Below are 21,709 nucleotides of genomic sequence, written 5' to 3' on the forward strand. Positions count from 1 at the left end.
TTGTGTGCTCTGCTGACTTTCATCCTTCGCCTCTTCTAGCGGGAGGAAAATGCTACTTGAAAGGCAGGGACGCTAATCCTTTCACGAACGAAACTTGGGGGTCTGGGAAGTACTTCACCAGCGGTCTATTAATCGAAGGATTTTAACAAAGCAGCATGTTGGTTTAGTCATTAAGCATTATAATATGTAGTTATAGCAGTTTTACAGGGTCTGGTTGAATATTTTACTTGGCAGTGATATGTTGCTATGAGACTTGCCCATTCCCGATCTCGAGCTAAGCCGGCAAGTAGGATCAACTTATTCCAGTCATGATGCCTCGAACAGGATACTTATTCTAATTAGTGTACCCCTTTGATGAGGTTTTGGGAGTCATACCATAAAGCGCAAATCGAAATCTTCCCTTCAAAAGCTGAAGCAAAAACCACGTGGCCGGGCACGCACTTAGAACCGCACGGTCTTGCCTTCCTTGCTGCGCATCTATCGCCCCGCTCCATAAACTGCATACGTAAGAGAGGTTAGAGTCATGAATGACATGGCATATTCGGATATTCCATCCGAAACGCTTCCGTGGCTGTTCGTCATCCGTCCCTGCAACATTCTGCAGATCCATTCGCCCGTGGGGGAAACACAAGTGGCTGAGCACATTCGGACATATCCTTTGGGGACAGGTGTCGCGTTTCCGCCCAAGAACAGATGGCAGGGCTGACAGATTTAGAACAATTGGATGGTGTCAGTGTACCGAGTATAAGAGCGTGCTGGTGGTTTAGGGGATCGAAGAACACGAGAGAGTTTAACGGCTCGACGAAGTGGAAGGCAGCTCGTGAAGCTTATTACTGTACCTTTCGGCAGTTCGAGTTTAAAGCTAAAATAAGCGCTGCCGATTATCGAGTGGACTTGGTACTATTTGCAGATCACCATCAATGAGACCCTTGGACCCATTGGACACGGTTGCGTCTCAGCCTCTCCTTTCGATATGGCCATATTTTGTGTTAGTAAATGGGGGCGGACGACGGGAAGCTAGGATGCGGCCGCGCCCGCGGCTTTCAGGTGCCAGCCAGCCACTCTTCTGCAGCGTTTCCAAACTTCAGTGTTTCCTTAAATAAACAAACCCGCTTCGAATAACGTTTCACGATAATAACCCATTCTCATTAGCTATGAATCCGCCCGAATAATGGAGGCGCAGACGGCGCGCAGACCACAACCCAAACCACACCCGACGTTCTTTAAAAGGGACAGTCCACTCCCTGCCGTGCCAAGTCTGCTTGCAACCACCATTTCTTTCTTGGCATCCCAATTATTTCCCCATCCGTGCAGCTTCTTATTAGCGATCGTCTTATAGACCGCCTTGGTTTTGTTTGTTTGCGTGCTTGCCTGCTTTTTTTTTTCATTTGTCGGTTGTGTATTAGAAGAGACCAGTAAACGACCATGTCTCACGTCGTCTTGGCCGGCGACCACGCCAACAAAACCCTCTTCATCACCGTCTGCGACAACGTCGGCGAGGCGTCGCCCGACATCGCGGGCCTCGGCGTGCTCATCTCCTTCGCCGGCCAGGCGTTGCTTTCCCTCTTCCTCGCCGGCTGGATCGTCGTGTTGTCCAAGAAGGGCCATCTCCACCTGCACCACCACCCAGAAGGGTCCGACGAGCATGAACGACGGAGAAAGAGAATAGAGTTCCTTTCCGATGTCGTCAATATCGGCAACGACCTTCAGGTCTTACTGGGCATTGCCCTCATGGTAAGTTGACAGTCGAATTCCTTGCTGGGCATTTCTGTAGTCAAGTGCGTGCATGGCTGATGCAATTATGGCGGCACACAGATCACTGCTTGGGCCAAGAGGAAGGAACTGGGATTATATCATCTGCGTCTGGTATTCGACACGGTGAGCTTCGTTGGGTAAGTATATCGCATGCACATATACATCATTGATAGTGGCTGGGGGGCAAGCTAACCCTTCCATTCTCTGCCAACAGCGTATCAAGCATTGCGGTCCTAGTCTGTCTCGCCTTCTGCCAAAAAATGCTGAACAGGTCGCCGTCTCGCTTGTCATCTCGATATCTGACCGTCTACGGGTTCACCATCTTCTTCATTGCCCTAGCCATAACCTTCGCGATTCGCCTAGCCGCCTGGCAGGAGGGCGGCAAGCCGGGCGAGTGCTATAACACGGTCGGCGCGTCGCACCGGTTCGCCTCGCATCCCGGATCGGACCAGGCCTACGTCCTGATCACGTCGCTGTGGGTGCTGGCCGCCATCGGCATGGCCGTGTTCGGCGGGCCCAAGCTTCTCATGGTCGTCCTGGCCTTCGCCATGCTCGAGTACCCCGTCCACCTCTACTTCATGATCGCCATCCGCCACGCCAACCAGCCCCTCCTCGAGGGCACCGAGGACGAGGACCGCTGGGACTTCGGGCAGACCACGGCCATGCTACTGCTGGGCCTGGCCTACCTCGAGTTCGCGGCCAAGGCTCTCAAGTATCGGAAGTGGACGATGGAGTGGAGGAAGGCCAGGGAGAGTCTCATACCCCTTTCTGCAAGAAAGTACCAAGGTTTAGGCCCGTAGGCTTCGCTTCGAGCCGCTCATGAAGCCAAAGGAATGTGCCGCGCGAGAATCCTGACAGGAGTGTATTCACATAGCGGAGGAGTTATCAGGGACGTCTACCAAATTTGTATTCAGCTAGCACCGAGCTGATGTTTCAGGGTGTAAGGGGCTGTTTTTAAGGAGTAAGGGATATTTGAAAACCACAGAATGACTAAGTGGTCACACTGCAAAGACTCATTGTGCAATAGGAACACAATTACTTGCATTAACTTTCTCAGAAGCCCATATTCATCGAGACTCGCCGATGACTGCGACGATCGTTGCACTATTCAGAGGTAGGCATATCGTTTCCTCGAGCCCGGCCGGCCTATCCCATCAACCAATTCAGCGGCCGTGACCTTCTCGCCGGGCCTAGTGGTATTCACGAGAGGATTGGGGCCCTGGCTTTTCAAATGGCATCTCCCTCCCGCTAGGTGAAGCACAGATATAAAGGTTAGCGCAAAGGCACGCACACGGACAAAACGAACAGTTCTAGAGTTTCCTCGAGCGTCAGTCAGACTTACGGATTTTCGCAACCGCCACCACTGTGCACCACCCTTGCCCCCCACTAACGTCCTTGTTCTCTGCCTGCTGCTGCAGCTGCTCGTTGTACTGCGCGCACCACGTCATGCACTGGTCGAAGCTCGTGGCGAAGGCGCTGTAGAGGTCGCGCAGGCCCGGGTTCTCCTCGGTCTCGGCATAGTTGGTGTTGCAGCGCTGGTGGAAGGTCTGCGCCACCTTCTGGCCCCGCAGCGTGATGCGCGAGACGTAGGGCGACCCGTTGATGCCGGGGCACCCGCCGTCGCGGGGTATCAGCGACGGCTGCATGATCGGTATTGCGGTGGTCGCGGTAGCGGTGCCGCTGCCGGTAGGCTGTTCTTCGCCAGGCTGCAGCGTCGTCGTCGGTGTTGCCGCAGCGCTGCTGCTGGCCGGTTGCTGCGCGGCGAGTCCGCCACCGACGCCGCCGCCTATGGCGCCAGCAAGGACGATGACGAGGACGACCAGAAGGGTCCAGAATACGGGAACAGTGAGGCCGAGGATCTTTCTCTTCCGGGTTGGATCATCGGTTGTCGGTGCGGCGTGCGCCGTAGGAGTCTCCTTCCACTCTGACACCGGCTCAGCCGACTGTAGCGGCGCGTGGCCGAATCGGGCGTACTCGGGGGCCGGGTCCAACTGGACTTCGAGGCCCGGGTATGCGTGAGAGGCTACTGGCTCCATACTGTCGCCTTCTGACGCGGAAATGACTTAGACTCTCCTTCGTGGGGAGAAAGATGGGAGGGTGGTGGCGTTATAAGTCAATTCTGGCGATGCATAATGCCCTTTGGGGAAAAGAGGAAGAAAAAGCAGAAAAACCTGCTGTCGACAGACTAGAACATTATCCCCTAATTATGGGCACCCTGTAGCCTGCCAGAGGACAGGCCCGACAGGGCATGGCAGTTTGACATATCCCCGTTGCTGGGAGTAGTAGTGTACGCCGCGCCGCGCAAATGCATATAGGAAACCTCAATCAGGAAATCGGAGCAAGCATAGCACAACGTAATCGGATGTTGATCACAGCTTTCGTTGCCAAAAAAGATGTAGGGGCTCCGTTATTTGGCGGGTTCGTTGGCTGTCAGACCGTGTTCGAGCGGCTACCGAGATTCCAGTAATAGAAGTTGGGACCAACAACAGCCTTTGATACGTTCGTAAGCGCTGTGCCGCAACCTGCCCTCGTCGACCTGTTCCGCCGCGGAGGAACTGAAATCATCAAATCCTTGACTCTCTCCGGCTGCGGTTCAATGCGTTGGCAAGTTGGATTGCAGGGCCCACGCCGGGTGGACCACGTACAATTTCATTGTTCGACTGTGCATTGTCATTGATATGTGAATATTTGCTGCAACATTGTTGACGATAGACTCAACCTTTCTTAGGTGGTGTCATGGTCCCTTGTCTGTGAGACAAAGAGCGTAACAATGCCTTTCTTTCAGACAATTGGCCTTGGGTTACGATATATACCTCGAAGGCGGCCAGATCCCCGTTATTGCAGGAAGAGAAAAAACAGAGACGAACAAACGCATTGCCAAACGCACACAACAGGCCCGAGGATCTTCTGGCTAGTAGTAGCTACTACATAGTCATCACTATCATCGTCGCTTGTTGTAGCAGCCTTTGCAGGATCACGGTGTTCGTCGCGCATCTCCTCTAATCCCCCTTCGTCTAGGTAAGCAGAAACATATGTCGACAGACACGGGCAACTCCGGCTCTTGGAGCACTACGCCGGCCTCGAAATTAGGTACAGATGCAAGCTGCGCCGTTGAGGAGGGCCATTCCACGCCCAACGAGGTTCGCGAGTGGAGGAGTTATATCCAACAGATGAAGCGGGAGCGGTGCGCCCGCCTCAACTGCAAGCCCGACCCCGCTTTGCAGACCGTATGCGGCTTTAAGGTGTGTTATCAGATGGCCGCCGCCGCCGCCGCTGTTTTTGCTGCTGATCGTAGGGCTGCTGAGAAAGCCAGCGCGAGCATGAACCCCAGCGAGCTGACCATTGCCTTCATCACCTCGCTTAACCAGATTAACCAAGCAGCTATGCGACGAAACCAGGCTATCAATGCCGCGTCTACCTCTACCAAGTCACTGACCACATCCAAGAATATATCGTTCGCCGGGGTGGCACCTCCCATCCCCAGGCGCCGACGAAGAACAAGCTAAAGTCGCCGCCACCACCACCGTCGCCGTCGCCGCCACCACAAGGTCTCAAAATCAAACCAACACCGCCCTCGGAGGCCTGGACCAAATCCTACAGGTGTGTCCGCAGGAACGGCGAGAAGGGCGACTTATGCCACAGCACGTGCGAGGGTGTGATCACCTGGTGCAAAGGCGACAAGAGATTCGCACCTTGCATGCGGGGGTCGAACAAACGTCCTGACGGCAACGAAGGTGAACCAATCTTGGAGTTTGACCTGGCGCAGGTTAGAGCAGGTAGTTCTACGTTCTGAACTTGATCCTTGGGAGATGTGGCAGAAAAGGGGCCGCGTCTTTCTTAGGTTGGGTGTTCGAACCAAAATAGGGGCCCCCAGGCATATTGGGTATGTAGTCTGTTTCTACAAGTTCCCATACGTGCCAAAAAGGTAAGCGTTTCTATAGTTCTTATGCAACCAAAGACTACGTAGATCGTGGCAGTCGTATCATAATAAATGTGTTTGCCAGTTGATGTAACTCGAAGTGGGCTATTGGACACTATATTACCACTTGGAACATGAATTAAATTGTAGGCTTCGACGATGGCCACTCTCGGATTACTTTTTAGGCGAAACGTGGAAAGAGAACTCTGGTTTTCGTACGTTCTTCGAGATACAGAAGCATATAGTGTTAACCAGATTGCGTACTGGTGCTGCCATCAATACGTACCGAGGAAGCTACCGCTTCTCCTAATCGCCCGCGGTAGGTGCGCGGTTTGCGGTAGTCGCACCGTCCAATTCGCTCAATACTGGAGCGTCACTTTCCAGCAGCGTAAAAGAATTAGCGAATAATTCATTTCATGGCTTTTAGGACTGGGAGATAAGACTTACTCCGGTAGTTCTTTGTTCGGCAACAACAATGCGAGAAAGGTACCCGGCGCTGAAGCCCCTATTGCCGCGTAGGTGATGTAGGTGATGACATTCGAGTACTAAATATCCGTAAGCAATGTGCTGGTGTCGCAGAACCCCAAGCGTAACATATAAAGAACCATAAGGCAGGCATACTTACAGCGTAGTTGACAGCAATGCGCTCGGGCGAAACCCACGCCGGCAGCTCGCCGGTAATCGAATTGTACAGCGACTCAATCAGTGCAGGCGAAGCACTGGGGCCTAGCCATTTCCACAAGGACTCTCGCATGGTGTTCGTATAGATGCCCCCGGCGACCGTGGATCCGATGCTGGAACCCAGGAAGACACAGCAGAGGGCCAGAGCCAGAAGCTGTGGGATATGCGCACGGGGGACTACCGTCGTGGGCACAACTAGCAGCGCCGTGGATATAATGCCACTGCCGGTACCTTGGATAAGCTGCTGGGCGAATAGCTCGCCGATGGTGCTGTCTTGCGTTCGCAGTCGGATCATGACGCCGTACCCGACGAGGCGAATGCAGGCGCCCAGGACGACGAGCCACTTGTACTGGTCACTTCGCCCCATACACCAACCAGTGGCAATACCAATTAGACATTGCATGACTCCCATAGTGCTATTGAGGAATGTCGCCGTCCTTACGTCGAGGTTGTAGCTCACAACACTCCAAGAGTAAAGATAGGTATGCGTTGCGGAGAATCCGACCTGTGCCCCCGGGTTTGGTCAATAGGGATTGTAGCACATGCTTTGCAACCACATCATGCAGATTTCGGCGACGGTTGTCGGAAATTAGGCACTTACGTTATCCAAGGCCAGCATCAGCAGTGAGACCGATATCGTGAGACTCTTGAAGTAACTCGGCGGTATGATAGGGAAGACAGCCACGTGTTTTTCATAGAATCCCAGACAGATAAGTATAAATACCCCTACAATTAGTAGAGCAATGATCCATGGAGTACGCCATCCTTGGGCAAGTTGCGCGGCAAAGGTCAGCGGGAGTAGTAGGCAGGCAAGACCGCTGACGAAGAGTAGCATGCCGCCAAGGTCGATTTCCGAACAGAACTCATGCATTGTCATCTTTTGACTGACCAAGACGCCCATCTTCTTCGCCTTCCTCTGGTAGTAGAGTAAGGTACCAATGACGAATGATGAGCCGAACGGCATGACTGTATATACTTGGTAAGTATCCTTGCTCCCACACCGTAGCAGCATATTACTTACGGATAGCAAACATGCCAATGCCCCATCTCCAGCCGATGCCATTCTCGGCGACGACACTGGCCACAATGAAAGCCGCTACCCATGGGGTGATGAGAAATGGGAAAAAGGAGAAGCCGATAGCAAATGCTCTCCATCTGGGACTGAACAGATCTGTGAGGATGACGTTCTATGCTGGTCTTTAGTGGCTGGCCATCTTACTTCAGGGCCGCATTTTACTGGTATCGTGAATCATAGTGGGGCATGTTACTTACTGTCATCACGTTGGTACCCGATTGGCCAACATTGTAGAGCACAAAGCCGCCAGCGTAGACACTAATGGTCTGGGCCGAGGCCATCAGAATGTAGGATAGCACATAGCAGCTGACGGTGAAAACCAAAGTGTAGCCTCGACCGATGACATTGCTAATCTTGGCGATAGGAGGTTTCACGACTGCGAAGACAATAACTGCTGCTGTGTTTAGCGTCCCCAATGCAGAAAGCTGGTTGAACTCCGACGTCGAGCAGTTCTTGTACGTATACACGGTGCTGTTGTCCAGTTCACTAAGTAGATAGGGTGGTCAGGATGGATATTGGGATTGAGCTTATCCGACAGTAGAAGGTGGAAAAGCGACCCAGCCCTGGAGCTTACAAAATGACCATGATCATGGCTAGCCTTAATTCACCCCCTCGAACGTTAGCAGTTGAACCTCGACGATACCCAGGGGATAATCCAGGCTTACCCAAGTATAACTAGACGGAATCCCGTCTTGCCCCAAACAGCCTGGGCAGCCGTCATGGCCGACACACCAGCTTCGACGTTTGCTTCGAACCTCGAGTCCATGGTACTCTTCTCGTCAGCCTGGGCGCATCCAGATGGAACAGCCTCGTTGGCGTCGGCTGGCGTCTCACTACTAGGCACTCCCAGCATTTTTGACTTGACTGACTGCACAAACTTCATGTCTCCCATTTCCGCTCTGGCTTGACTTAACCTGGAATTATCGCATAAGCTTGTTTCGTCTGATGTACGAGACGGTGCGCGAATATGAGGCAGCAAGATCCAATCATCAAACGGTTCCCCAACTCAAATTTGGATATGGTATGGTGTGCTGGGATAACAAGTCTTCCGTGGAGTGAGTACGCCCATTATATGAGTGATTAGGGTCCATCGGCACTCTATCTCCGAAGACGACCTCAGTACTCCAATGCAGTGTAACATTGTTACCATGTTCTTCCTAAACCTAATACCGACTGACTTTCATTACCTGCCTTGGACGAGTTGCTGTACCTGTGGTGAGTGCGACTGAGATAAGAGGAAGAGGAGGTTGCGATGTGTGTGACCCCACCAAGTCCGGGATGTGCAAGCCGTACCAGGGCCCCTCGGGAAGCTCCATCACTCTTTTCATCAAATATACTCCGGAATCCGGATGGCCTAGCAGGGTTATGGATATGGTACCTACCCTACGAAGCGGAAGCAAACACCCAGAGCCGGCTGTCAACGCTTATCCGTACACTTACGATGAACCCGGGACCTGATTCGGTCAGTCTGAGACTTGTCACGAGGAGTGTACTTGACTTGGTATGGACCAATAGGCATAGCCCGATATCCAATCGACCTGCATACCTATGTCAAGGCCGCTCGCGCAATGAAGCTACTTGGGTCATGGGCAGATCAATAGAGCTGTAGTCGCTTTCGGGCAGGGATTGTCAACGCAACGCCTATTCAGCAAAAAGCAAGCCAATCCATACTGTTGGCGTGTCTCACCCCACAACATGGGACGGCACACACCCAGTATCTGAACCTGATAACAGGGACCGTGGCACAGCAGCGATCAAAAGCCTACATCATTTCCATTCTGGCTTTCGTGCAGGTGGGCAGAAATGAAAGGACAAGCACAATTCAACAACTCACGCCCGTCAGGCTATACGACTGCGGAGCGCAAATGTCGCCAACGACGTAAACGTGCAACCCTCGCCGCCAGCCTCACTGGCATCGCAGCTTTGGGCTACTTCAGCGGTCTGATCCCCTCTGTGAACTTGAGTGCTCAGGTGGGGAAGCAGCACGGCGCGGTGCAGTTGCCCCAGGAGTGGAAATGGGCAGACATCCAACCAAGCAAAGACCTGAAGTGGCACAAGTGCTACGAGAACAAGTTCGATTGCGCAAGACTCGATGTGAGCGAAAATACCTCTCAACGTTGCTATTGTACGCAGAGACTAACGGTTGCTGATCGGTGTTATTGACAGGTGCCCCTTGACTGGCAAGATCCCTCCGAAGAGGAGAGGGTGGTTCTAGCTGTGATACGTTCACAAGCCAGAACCCAACAAGACTACAAGGGACCGGTCTTTCTTAATCCAGGTGTATGTGCTCCTTTGATAATTATATATCTCGGAGCCCATATACTGATTGAGGCGCGGCTTAGGGACCTGGCGGAAGTGGCCTGTCCTGGGTTCTCGAACAAGGGGACGAGCTACAGACGATTGTCGGCGATAACCACGTGAGTACACCCCCTCTACACTGCCTCAGAGCTCCAAGGACTAAAAGCGAACTAGGACATCATAAGCTGGGACCCGCGCGGCAGTAAGTAATATTTTGTTCCGTTACCGAGACAAAAGCCCCGAATGCAGCATGAGCTGGACTAATCTTGCCGGTGGTTCACCCACTAGTTGGGGCTTCAGTGCCGAACGTCGAGTGTTGGGGCTCGTCATGGAAACGACACGACTGGGGCCTGCGAAAAACAGGTGTTGCGGATGCGTATCCAGGCGTCGTCCACGATGCCTTCGCACAGGCCGACGGTCTATCGCGTCAGTGCGAGGCATATACCAGCAAGACCGCGCCCAACTTACTGCAGCACATCAGTACGGCATACCACGCCCGAGACATGCTGGAGATCTCCAAGAAGGCCGGATACGACAAAGTTCGATACTGGGGTATCAGCTACGGCACCATCCTGGGCGGGACCTTTGCCTCCCTGTTTCCGGACAACGTAGAGCGGCTAGTGAGCGACGGTAAGTCTCGCAGCTCAAACCTTATGCCACGAAGGCTAGACTGATCGGTATGACAGGCAACGTCGACTACAACGACTGGTTCAATAACGACCAGCTCAACGCTTACGAGGACGCCGACAAGATCATGACCGCCTTCTTCGCCGCGTGCCACCGCGCCGGCCCCCAGCGGTGCGCGTTTCACGACGGCGATGACGTGACTTCTTCGCCGGCCGCCCTCGAGGCGCGCTACTGGCACCTGCTGGCGACGCTGCGGCGCCGGCCCGTCCTGCTGCCCGCCCACGCCAACGCTACTGGCTCGCCCGCCGTCCCGCAGCTCGTCACGTACTCAGCGCTGCAGCACCTCGTCCGCACCGTGCTATACCGGCCGCTGCACGAACTCCCGGAGCTAGCGCGCGTGCTCGTGGCGCTCGAGCAGCGGCGGGACGGCGTGCCGTACTACCGCATGGCCGGCTCGGAGGACGAGAATTTCCCCATACGCGAAGTTTGCTCGCAACCGCAACCGCCGCCGTCGGACGACAGTGGTGGTGGTACGCCCACCGACTTCTCCGTCGACGCGTTCGGCGCCATCGCCTGCGCCGACGGCGCGCCCCTGACCGACGAGACGCCCGAGTCGTTCCAGCTGTACGTCGACGACCTCGTTGGCCGCGTCAGCCGCTTCTCGGGCGCCGCCTCGGCCTTCTCGAAGCTGAACTGCATCGGGCGGCGGATCCGGCCCAAGTGGCAGTTCGCGGGCCCCCACCAACAACACCACCCAGATAATCATGACAATGAGAAGAATCTGACGGTCATCACGAACTTCCCCATCCTGTTCATCGGCAACATGGCCGACAACGTGACGCCCCTGCGGTCGTCCTACAACAACTCGGCCGCGTTCCCGGGCTCCGTCGTCCTGGTCCAGCGGTCGTACGGGCACGCGAGCGTCGCGGCGCCCTCGACCTGCTCGGCCCGCACCATCCGGGCGTACTTCCAGAACGGCACGCTGCCGGCGCCGGGCACGCACTGCGACCAGGACCACGAGCTGTTCGAGGATTACCGGCACCCACCCGTCCGAGCGGAAGAGGAGGACGAGGGCTTGGCTTCGGCAGTGAGCGAGCTGTCGCGGAAAGCGGATCTGGGTGGCCGTGCACGGCGCATGGCGGGGTGATGTGATTTATGGATTCTCCCCACTTCGGAGGTTTTTTTGGTGAAGCTGGAGATATTGGAGAGTAGAGCTTTCTTTTTTTCTTTCTTCTTCGTTAGATTAAATGTTAGGAGTATAGACTTTTGGCGGTTTGCGCTCTCTAGAGTAGAGTCTGTTCTATAGGCCCCTTTTTAACGTCCAGCAGCAGCAAAATCTTACACGTGAGACTCCTGTATATCCCTGAAACTCCTCGTCGTATCAACGGGTAAAAAGGATCATTTTCACCCCGAACGCCAGATCATGATTTTTTACAAATAGTCTCCCCGTCAACCCCCGCCGTATTTTCGTCCTCCTGGTCTAGTAACACATCATCGTCATTGAATTTTGTTCTTGTCCCTTCTCGTGGTTCCTGCGGGCTGTAGAGAGAACTAGCCAGCGCTTATTTCTTGATCATGGTGTCGAAAGCGGGGATCAGGGTCTGGGCAAGCCAGAACGAGAAGACCAGCTTGGGCCCGGTCATGAGCAGCTTGGGCACGAGGCCCTTGAAGAAGCTGGAGAAGCCCTCGTGCTTGGCCATGTTGCTGAGGATGCGGAAGCCGGACTCGGGGTTCTCGAAGTTGCGGTTCTGGATGCGGGTCTTGATGACGTCGAGCGGGGCGGAGACGACGAGCGAGGCCGAGGCGCCGGCGATGGAGGCGACGAAGTTCTGGAACCACGAGGCCTTGTTGTAGTCGTTGAGGGCGAAGAGGTACTCCTTGGTGAAGGCGGAGCCGCCGAACAGGGCGAAGGAGCCGGGGGCGTTCCGGGCCGCGGTCCAGCCCCAGCCGCGGTAGAGGCCGAACCCTTCGTCGGCGATGATGCGCATGACGCCGCGGCCGCGGAAGGCCTCGGGGTTCGTCTGGCGCTTGATCTTGAGCACGTCTAGCGGCAGCAGCACGATCTCGCCGATGCCGATCAGGCTGCCCGCCGTCGAGTGCATGATGGCCTTGCCCGTCTTCTTGCCGAAGGCGCCCTCGAAGTCCTTGCTGTAGTGCTGCGCGAGGTAGTCCCGCGCGATCGGCTGCCCGCCGTACTTATATATCCGCTGCAGCACCTTGTACCCGGCCGCGTAGCCCAGACCGGGGAAGAGCGAGAAGAACTTGCGGCCGGCCGACGCCGTTGCCGTGTCGCGGAAGACGACTTTGTTCAGTTCTGTAATGCCCGAGATCTAGCGATTCCGACTGTTAGTCTCTGATCTCGGATATGGGTGCTGACGGTAGGGATCGAGGGTTTGTTCTCGCATACCTTAGTCTGGTTGCTCATCAATCGCTTCGCGATGGTGTCCACCTAGAAGGTTATTGTCATTAGTCATGGATTCGTCCGGTTCGAGATTGTTCGCTGGGCGCATACAGGATGGAAGACCATGAGCTCAGAGATACCGGCAGATCCTGTAAGAAGTGTCAATTGCAAGCCCCAATGGATGGATGGGTGGTAAATTGGGATCGCATACCGGAACCAAGGAGTCGCGCGACGTTCGACTCCTTCTCCTTACCAGCAACCATAGGCGGAGACATTTTGCTGATGCTTTTTTTCTTTGCTAGACGTGGGAGACGCTTGCTTGCGATATAAATAAGAAGAAGCTGAACTACGAGAATTCAACTGAAAAGCAAGCTTGCTTGACTTCGGGAATGTCAAAGAAGAGGACAGGACAGGGCTATGGTGCGGTAGGAGGGAGAAGGGAAGGAACTTGGGCGAAGGAAGCAAAATTGTGATGATGCTGTGCTGCGGATTCGGAGAGAAAATGCTGCATGCACAACTCACACGATCTGGAGAAAAAATTTCGGAGTACAGAGACCTATCATCCGTATCCGACCCAGGTCCATTTTCCCACCTAAAATCGCTAAATCTCAACGTTTTTAAATAATTGTTATAACTTATCCTTTCGCTTTAAAACTAAGTTAAAAATATTATTTTAAAGAGAATTTTTAAGAACTTATATCGTAATTTTTATAAAGTTTTAAATAAAGTTTTTAAAAAGTATTATTTAAAAGAGTATAAAAGAACTTTAATTTTTTAATTCTCTTATATAAAATTTAATAAGTGAAGAATATTTTATATAAGAAAATAATTTTAAAAAAACATTTTTCTTACCCCTTATATAACTTTTTAAAAAAATAAATATTTTAAATTAAAATTTTAATAAAATATAATATAATAACGTAGTTTATTACTAAGTCGACTATATTATTAAATCGGCTACCTTTTTTATATTTTATTATTTTTATTTAAATTAATTAAAATTATTCTCTATTTAATTCGCTACTTAGTTTTATATCCTTTTTATATATTCGCGTATTATAATTTATTTCGCCGTAGATATTATAGCGCCTTCTACCGGTCGCCCTCCGCTTCGATGGACCCCTCGTTTCGTATTTATTAGTTATTAGACGCTTCTCTTTTACCTTCTCGTCTTGTAGCTCTTAAGATTCCTATATAGTAAGGGCTCTTATAAGCTAAACGCGCGATTTTTTAATTCTTCGGCGCTTAAAAAGTATTAAATTAGCGTTTTATAAAGTATATATTTAATCTTTTATAAAAGTTATTTTATATACTATTATATTTTATTATTATTATATAGTTTATAATATTTAAAATTAACGTCGAGGAGCTTCTTTAATATATAAAAACCTTATTTTTAATAAAAATAAAGTATTTAATCGTTTATTAAAGGTTAGACGACGTTTAAAGGTTATAGGTATTAGTTGTTTTTAAACGCGACGAGCTAAGTATAAGCGTTTAAAGACGTATATTTAACTTATTAATTATTTCGTCCGGGTAGTAAAATATTAAACTAAATATATTAAATTTAAATTTAATATTTTTTTAAAAAAATAAATACGCTTTAATAACGAATAAAATATTTTATTTAAAAACTAAAGTAAGTAAAAAAAGTAAAGAGGTATATTAAGTGTAATAATGCCGTTATTTTCATAATATTCCTCGAATTCGGCCGAAATATAACTTTCGTAACCTGTTACAACCCGACCTAACCATGCGGCTAAGACCTACTCACCGGCACGGAACTACGATAACTCGATCCGGCTACGATATAATAGCTAGCGACCGCACCGCTAGCTATATTAATATAAACTTAACCGCACTTTAGCAGCGTACGATAACGTAAACGGCACTAGCTCGTATAGCGATATAACGAATATAAAAAGACGTAAGAACGAGGCACGGCGAGTTACGTAACGAGCTACGGAGTAATAGAGGTACGGCGCCCGGAGTAAGCTAACTAAGAACGGATCACCGTGATCTAGGGGATGGATTACCGTAAGCTAATAACGAGATTATTATAAGTTAATAAGTGATCTAAAAGATTAAAAAAAGAGAGGTTAAATATATAACGAGGAACGTTTTTTATATATTTTATATAAATATTTTTTTAATAATTAATTTAAGTATTAATTTAATTTATTAATAAAATAAATAACTTTAATAACTTTATTATAAATATTTTAAATTTATATATTTTAATTACTTTATTTTTATAGTTATTATATATTATATTAATAAAAGCGGACTTTTATTATATATTTAAATACTTTTTTATATTATTAAATATAAATTTTAATACGTTTTATTAAGTTTTTTTTTTAAAACTTAAATAATATTCGTTATATTTTAATTATTTTTATTTTTACGAGTTATTATTTAAACTTTTAAATAATAATACTTATAAGAACTATATTTACATTTAAATTTAATAATACCCCTCGTTACGAAAAGGCCCCTGCTATTATTATAAATACTTTTTAATAAGATCTCGCTATAGAGGTAGATAGTGACGATAATAATAACGGCTTTATTCGATAGATATTAATCAAGCGAATTAAAGATTTTAAATAAAAGAGCGCTAATTATTAGTAATATTATATTAAACTCGAAAAAAACGTAACGAACTCGTTAAAAATATTTTAAAATAGATATTAAATATTAACGAGTTACGCGAGAAAGTACGCTTTTTCTATACCGCCGCTAATATTATTTAAACTTTTATTATTTTTAAAAAAGGTATAAAAATTAATACCTTAATAATTTTTAACGGGATAAATAAAAACCTCCGCGGATTCCTTATTTAAGTTAAAGCTTATTAACGGTTTTATAAAAAGACGTTTTAAAATACTACTTAACGAGTTATCTACGCCGCTTCGTTTTTTAAAAATAAAATACTCGCTTAGTTTAAACTTTATTTAAATGAATTAATAAAAAATAACTAATAAATTCAACTATATCGCGTAAAGGTATAACGAATTTTTAAAAGTTACGACGGCTTTAAACAAGCTTTTAAATCGTTTTTTAAAAACCTCGATAAAAAGCGATAAGTAAAAAGAGAATTAAAAACTCTTAAATAAAAAGGATTAGCCGCTTTTTATACCGCCGAAATCTAATATATTATAACTTAATTAAATTATATTAAAGCTATAAAAATTATAATATATTATTAAGGATTAAAAAAAACGTTAAAAACGAATTTAGCCGGTTTAATACCCCTAATAATTTCTTTTTATATATAGAGCTCACTATTAAGATCGATACCTGTATATATAAACGATGCCGTGAAAAATAGGGCGAATAATTATAATAAATTAGTTAAATCTAAACTAATATAAAATAATTACGTTATTATAATAATATACCGTTAAAGAATAATACGACGTATAGTTATTATAATAAACCTATAGATCTCAACGTTATTAAATACGATAAGTATAATAAAAAGTAGAACGTTATTTATTATAATTATTAAAAATAGGGATATTTCGCTTAAAATTATCGATCTTTAAAAAAAAAACTTCCGAAAAGTTTTAAATAAATAATAAATTAACGCCACTAGCGATTAATTAACCCCTATAGCTATTAGAAAAAGTAACGCTAATAACATATTAAACGTACCTTATAATAACTTATTTTAAATAGCTTATTATAATAATAATTACTACGACTATTTAATAAATAAATAAGAAACGAAATAATTCTTTAAAACTTTTAAACGATAAAATATTACGCGCACCTTCGCGATAATATAACGATAACTTAATTATAATAAAGAAGGTAGCGAGGATAATAGCGGAAATAAAACTTAAAAAACCGCCTAGTCCGCAACGAGCGATAACTAAATAACCCTAAACGGCTTATTAAACTACTTATATTAAAACTCGTTATAAAAGTAGCGAAGCCTCGAGATTTAAATATTAACGGATAATTAATAATCTTTAAAATTATACTTCTCGAATTATAAAAGTTATAATAAATATTTATTATATATAAATTAGAATAAAGAGTAAAAAAAAACTACGTTATTAATAATAATTCTAAAACTTCGTTAATATATAACGATTACTTCTTACTCGCTTAAATCGGCTATATCTATAACGATTATACCGAATAATTAATAAAGAAGCTCGAAAAAAAGTAGTTCTTTAAAAAGATTAATAAGTACTTAATTAAGTAACTATACTTCGACCACTTTATTAAAAGAGTTATAATAATTATATTTAACCCTCGTTAAGCTTACTTATTAATTAAAAAACCCCCTTAATAATCCCGAGAATATTACTTAAAAGGATAAGATTAAAAGGATTATATTAATAATAAGTACCTATAATACGCATAAGAAAAGTTACGAGCCTACCGAGCGCTTAAAATAGACGCATAGCGCTCTTAAAACACCTAGAACTCCTAGGTCAAAGGACCTGCTATAATAACAGGATCTTAAACACCGCCACTACCGTACGACCACGAGATACCGTACGTATAAACCCGTCGCTATTAATAAACGGCTAATAAACGAAACCTATTATAATAATTAAAAAACGATTCCCGCCGGTTATAAAAGGACGATACTAGACGGAATATAATAAATCCCTATATTTAATAATAAATAATTAAAATATTTATAATTATATTATATTAATAATCGAAAAAAAAATTTATTATTTAAATATTATTAAATAACGAAACGTAAAATAATTATATTTTATTACGAATTATTAATAGCTTAGTTTAAAAAAAAATGCTTTATATTAATTTAAAACCGTTAATAAAAAACTTATAACGTATAATAATAAAAACGTATAAAAAAAAGTCGCGAACTTTTTAATTAATATTAAAAAACGTAATAAACGAATTATATATAATATTATAAATATTATAAAATATAATATAATTTTAAAAATACTTTAATTACGAGTAAATAATTTTAAAATTAATTAAAAAATAGGTTAATTTTAATAAAATATATTAAAAAAGGTTTAATTAATAAACTTAAAGTTTTAAAAATATACGTTATTATTAAAGAATTTAAGCCGAAAATTATAATAATTATATTAAAAAAGTACCGGTAATTTAAAGCCTTTTTTAATAAGAAATTAAAAAACGAGTTACCGCCTTATACACGGTAAAATTATAAAATACTATTAAAAAAAGGAAGGGAACCTCCTTTTATACCGATTTATTAATTAAATTAAAAATATAAAAAAGCCTTAAAAAGTATATTATAAAAAACCTCGAGAAAGGGGTTATATAATTATTTACGTCGCTAATAAGCTTTCTTATACTTTTCGTTCCGAAAAAAGTAAAAACGGGAAACTTAAGTAGCGTATATATATTAATTATTAGAAGCTTAACAAAATTATTATTAAAAACCGATACCTTTTACCCTTAATTAGTAATTTATAAGATAATTTATTACAGGTTAAAATCTTTATAATATTTAACTTCTTTAATATATATAACTTAATTAAAGTTAAAAAAAGAAGAATAAAAAACCGCGTTTCGAACTAAATATTAAGCTATGCCGTTCGATTTAATTAATATATTAATTAACTTTTAAATAATAATTAACCATGTTTTATAAAAATATCTTAATAAGTTTATTATAATATATCTTAATAATATCTTAATCTATTTTAAAAATAATAAATAATATTAAAAATATATAAAATTAATACATTAAAAACTATAAAATACTAACCTATTAATTAACCTAAAAAAAGCGAGTTCTATTAATAATCCGTCATATTTATAAAATATATAATATCCTTTAAAAAAATCCGGATAAAAACTTTCTAAAATTTTAATAATTAAAAAATAACTTACGCCTATAAACGTTATAAAAGTTAAATCTTTTTTAAAACTAGTTAATTATTATTAGATATTTATTCTTAAATTTAATAAGTTAATAATACTTTTAATAAACTTAACAAAAAAGGATAAGCTATTCTAATAAATAAATTAAAAAAACTAAGCTTTTTATAATATTAAAGAATAAATCCTTAACGACTTAATACTTCGCGTAATAAACCCTTTTAAATTATTTAAAATTAAAACCGACGTATTAAATTATATAATTAAAAGGTAATTAAATTAACGAAACGATAACGAAAAGTTATACCTCGTTCGTATTTTTTTTTAAAAAACTAAATAAACTAGAACTTAATTATTAAATTTATAATAAAAAATTAATAATTATTATTAAAATATATGAAAAATAAAAATATTATTTTAATAAAATAATAAAATTAATAAAAGTTTATATCGATTATAAAAACTTTATAATATTTATTACTATTAAAAACTAAATAAATAATAAATAAAATAATTTAAATTTTTATTAAAATTTAACCTTACTATTATTTACCGTAAAAGTAGTAAGAACGGTCGTGCTAATATATTAAGCCGGCGACCGGACTATTAGGAAAAAGTCCCGCCCGAGATATAAACTATTTTAACCTATAACTAAAACGGTAACCTTACGCCGTCGTAATAATTAAATATTATAAGTTTTATATAATATAATAACGATTAAGTTTTTAAATTCCGATAACTATATTAAACCTCGGATCTTATTAATTATATTAAGAATTAACTCGAGAAACGAGATAACCTCGTTTTTATTAAAATAAGATCTATATCTTTAAATAATATCGTAAAAAATTTATTAAGGAATTTTATAAATACCTTGCGCACGGATACTAAAGAATATTTAAAACCTAGAAACGAATTACTAAGTAATTCGATTACGAAAACCTTAAATTAATCGTAGCTAAAGTTATTAATAAATACGACTTATATAATAAAGCTAAAGCCGTAAAATATCGACCGTACGGAAAGCTATAACGAATTCTACCGCCGGATAGGGCGTAGAAAATAATCGCGCTTAACTTTATAATTAAACTACTCCTATTGAAAAAACTACTAATTAAGGTTAATTATAATAATATCCTAGTAACTAAGGATAAACTTATAAAATATACCTATTTCTTACCGTATAAAAAATTTAATAATATTAATAATTTAACCTACACCTTCCTCCGTATTATTATTAATTAATACGAGCTATTAAAAACGATTATTTCCGATTAAAATAAACTATTTACGGCTAAGTTTTAAAAATTATTTATAATATAACTCGGTATTAAATATAAGTTATCCACGGTTTATTACCCTTAAATAAATAAATAAACCGAGAAAATAAACTAAACTTTAAAATAGTATTTATACTATTATATTAATTATAAATAGGATAATTAAATAAAGTTATTACTTATAACGTAATTTATATATAATAGCGCTAATAATAAAATAACGCGTATTTCGTTATTTTAAGTTAATTATAAGTATAATTTAAAAATTACCCGGAAACCTTTAAAAAAAGAGTTAACACCTATCGCGACTATATAAATCGAAAAATTAAAAGAATTATAAATAGTATTATAATAAAACCTCGTTTTTTTCTAAAAACGAATAAAGAGATACGCCGATTAAATAAAATTAAAAGAATTAATTTTTAAAAGGGGAAAAAAAGTTTACTTCTTCTAGCGAAATATTAAAATAAAACGACCTAGTATAAAACTCGATTTTAAAAAAATAAAACTATTCGAAATTAAAAAAGTTATTTTAAAAACTAATTATTAATTATTACTATTTAAAATAATACGGATATACCTTATATTTTATATTTTATTACTCGAACTAGCGGCCGAAGAAACTTTAACCGATATATAACTAAAAGTCGAAACGGATTAACACGAGTACGAAATCGAAAGAATTATTAATAAAAGGAAAAAGGGACGAAGCTTTTAATACCTTATTTAATAAAAAGGATACTTATTAAAAAATAATACTTAAGAATTTAAAAAATACTTAACGAGCGCCGCGGAGGAACTCTAAAGGTTTAAAAAAAAGCTCCTCTTATAAAGGCTAACGGGCTAGGTTCTAAGAAATCGGCCAGACTAAAAAACGATTAATCAATATCTTCGAAAACGCTTAAAAACGTAAATTATTTAAAATAAAATTTTCCTAATTAATAATCGAAAAAGAAACGCTATCTTTTTTATCTAGTTTTTATATTCCTCGACGAAACGCCTTTAAACGTTTTTTTATTACAACCTTTTTTATAAGATAAAAACGGGCTAAGCGGCCTAGAGTAATAAATAATTATATTTATAATAAAAATAAGGCCTTTTTTATATTTAATTTTTCCGCTTTTAGTTTTTTTTATTAAGTAGTTAACTTCGTTAAAGCTAATATAATAAAGGTATTATTATAAAAACGACTAACTTAGATATACTTTAAATAACGAAACGATTTTTCGTTTATATAATAAGCTAAGTTTTAACGAAAATAACGAGTATAAGGTATACTAATTAAGTTACCTATAGATTCTATATTAGTAATAAAAACTAAACGCGTAATAGTTTTTTTTAACCGAGGTTTTTTAGTATAATTATTTATAATAAATATATATTATAATAAAAAAAAAATAAAAAAAATAAACCTATTATAACTTAATATTATAAGTAGTTAAGGTATTTATAAAGTCGAAACTTTAAAGATAAAGTAATTAAAAGAGGGGAATAGTATTATAACTCGACTTAACTATACAGCTAAGACCTACTCACCGGCACGGAACTACGATAACCCGATCTAGCTATAATATAATAACTAGCGACCGCACCGCTAATTATATTAATATAAACTTAACCGTATTTTAATAACGTATAATAACGTAAACGATACTAACCCGTATAGTAATAAAACGAATATAAAAGGACGTAAAAACGAGGTATAGCGAGTTACGTAACGAGCTACGAAGTAATAGAGGTACGGCGCTTAAAATAAGCTAATTAAGAACGGATTATTATAATTTAAAAGATGAATCACCGTGAGCTAATAACGAGATTAC

General features: G+C 42.2%; 6 protein-coding genes across 6 annotated transcripts; 3 read left to right on the forward strand and 3 right to left on the reverse strand.

Moving 5' to 3' along the window:
• Positions 1-1,425: 1,425 nt before the first annotated feature.
• Positions 1,426-2,555, forward strand: PG994_001179 (uncharacterized protein; the record flags this gene model as incomplete). Its single annotated transcript, XM_066852588.1, has 3 exons — positions 1,426-1,734; positions 1,816-1,892; positions 1,970-2,555. 3 exons carry the CDS (start codon positions 1,426-1,428, stop codon positions 2,553-2,555), a joined length of 972 nt encoding a protein of 323 aa, XP_066720729.1.
• Positions 2,556-3,083: 528 nt separating this feature from the next.
• On the reverse strand, positions 3,084-3,791 carry PG994_001180 (uncharacterized protein; the record flags this gene model as incomplete). The annotated part of the gene is made up of 1 exon (XM_066852589.1): positions 3,084-3,791. The coding sequence occupies one exon, from the start codon at positions 3,789-3,791 to the stop codon at positions 3,084-3,086; it is 708 nt and encodes a 235-aa protein (XP_066720730.1).
• A 996-nt stretch (positions 3,792-4,787) lies between these two features.
• PG994_001181 (uncharacterized protein) lies at positions 4,788-5,261 on the forward strand (the record flags this gene model as incomplete). Its single annotated transcript, XM_066852590.1, has 1 exon — positions 4,788-5,261. The coding sequence occupies one exon, from the start codon at positions 4,788-4,790 to the stop codon at positions 5,259-5,261; it is 474 nt and encodes a 157-aa protein (XP_066720731.1).
• An 856-nt stretch (positions 5,262-6,117) lies between these two features.
• On the reverse strand, positions 6,118-8,283 carry PG994_001182 (siderochrome-iron transporter; the record flags this gene model as incomplete). The annotated part of the gene is made up of 6 exons (XM_066852591.1): positions 6,118-6,219; positions 6,300-6,860; positions 6,957-7,321; positions 7,377-7,542; positions 7,628-7,916; positions 8,096-8,283. 6 exons carry the CDS (start codon positions 8,281-8,283, stop codon positions 6,118-6,120), a joined length of 1,671 nt encoding a protein of 556 aa, XP_066720732.1.
• Positions 8,284-9,233: 950 nt separating this feature from the next.
• On the forward strand, positions 9,234-11,502 carry PG994_001183 (alpha/beta-hydrolase; the record flags this gene model as incomplete). The annotated part of the gene is made up of 6 exons (XM_066852592.1): positions 9,234-9,524; positions 9,597-9,710; positions 9,773-9,847; positions 9,903-9,930; positions 10,017-10,358; positions 10,415-11,502. The coding sequence occupies 6 exons, from the start codon at positions 9,234-9,236 to the stop codon at positions 11,500-11,502; spliced, it is 1,938 nt and encodes a 645-aa protein (XP_066720733.1).
• Positions 11,503-11,917: 415 nt separating this feature from the next.
• PG994_001184 (mitochondrial carrier domain-containing protein) lies at positions 11,918-13,031 on the reverse strand (the record flags this gene model as incomplete). Its single annotated transcript, XM_066852593.1, has 4 exons — positions 11,918-12,685; positions 12,763-12,804; positions 12,868-12,905; positions 12,968-13,031. 4 exons carry the CDS (start codon positions 13,029-13,031, stop codon positions 11,918-11,920), a joined length of 912 nt encoding a protein of 303 aa, XP_066720734.1.
• Positions 13,032-21,709: the final 8,678 nt, after the last annotated feature.

Source organism: Apiospora phragmitis, assembly GCF_038363925.1.
Source record: "Apiospora phragmitis strain CBS 135458 chromosome Unknown utg000002l:1.0-5516284.0:1.0-5523493.0, whole genome shotgun sequence".
Lineage (NCBI taxonomy): Eukaryota > Fungi > Ascomycota > Sordariomycetes > Amphisphaeriales > Apiosporaceae > Apiospora > Apiospora phragmitis.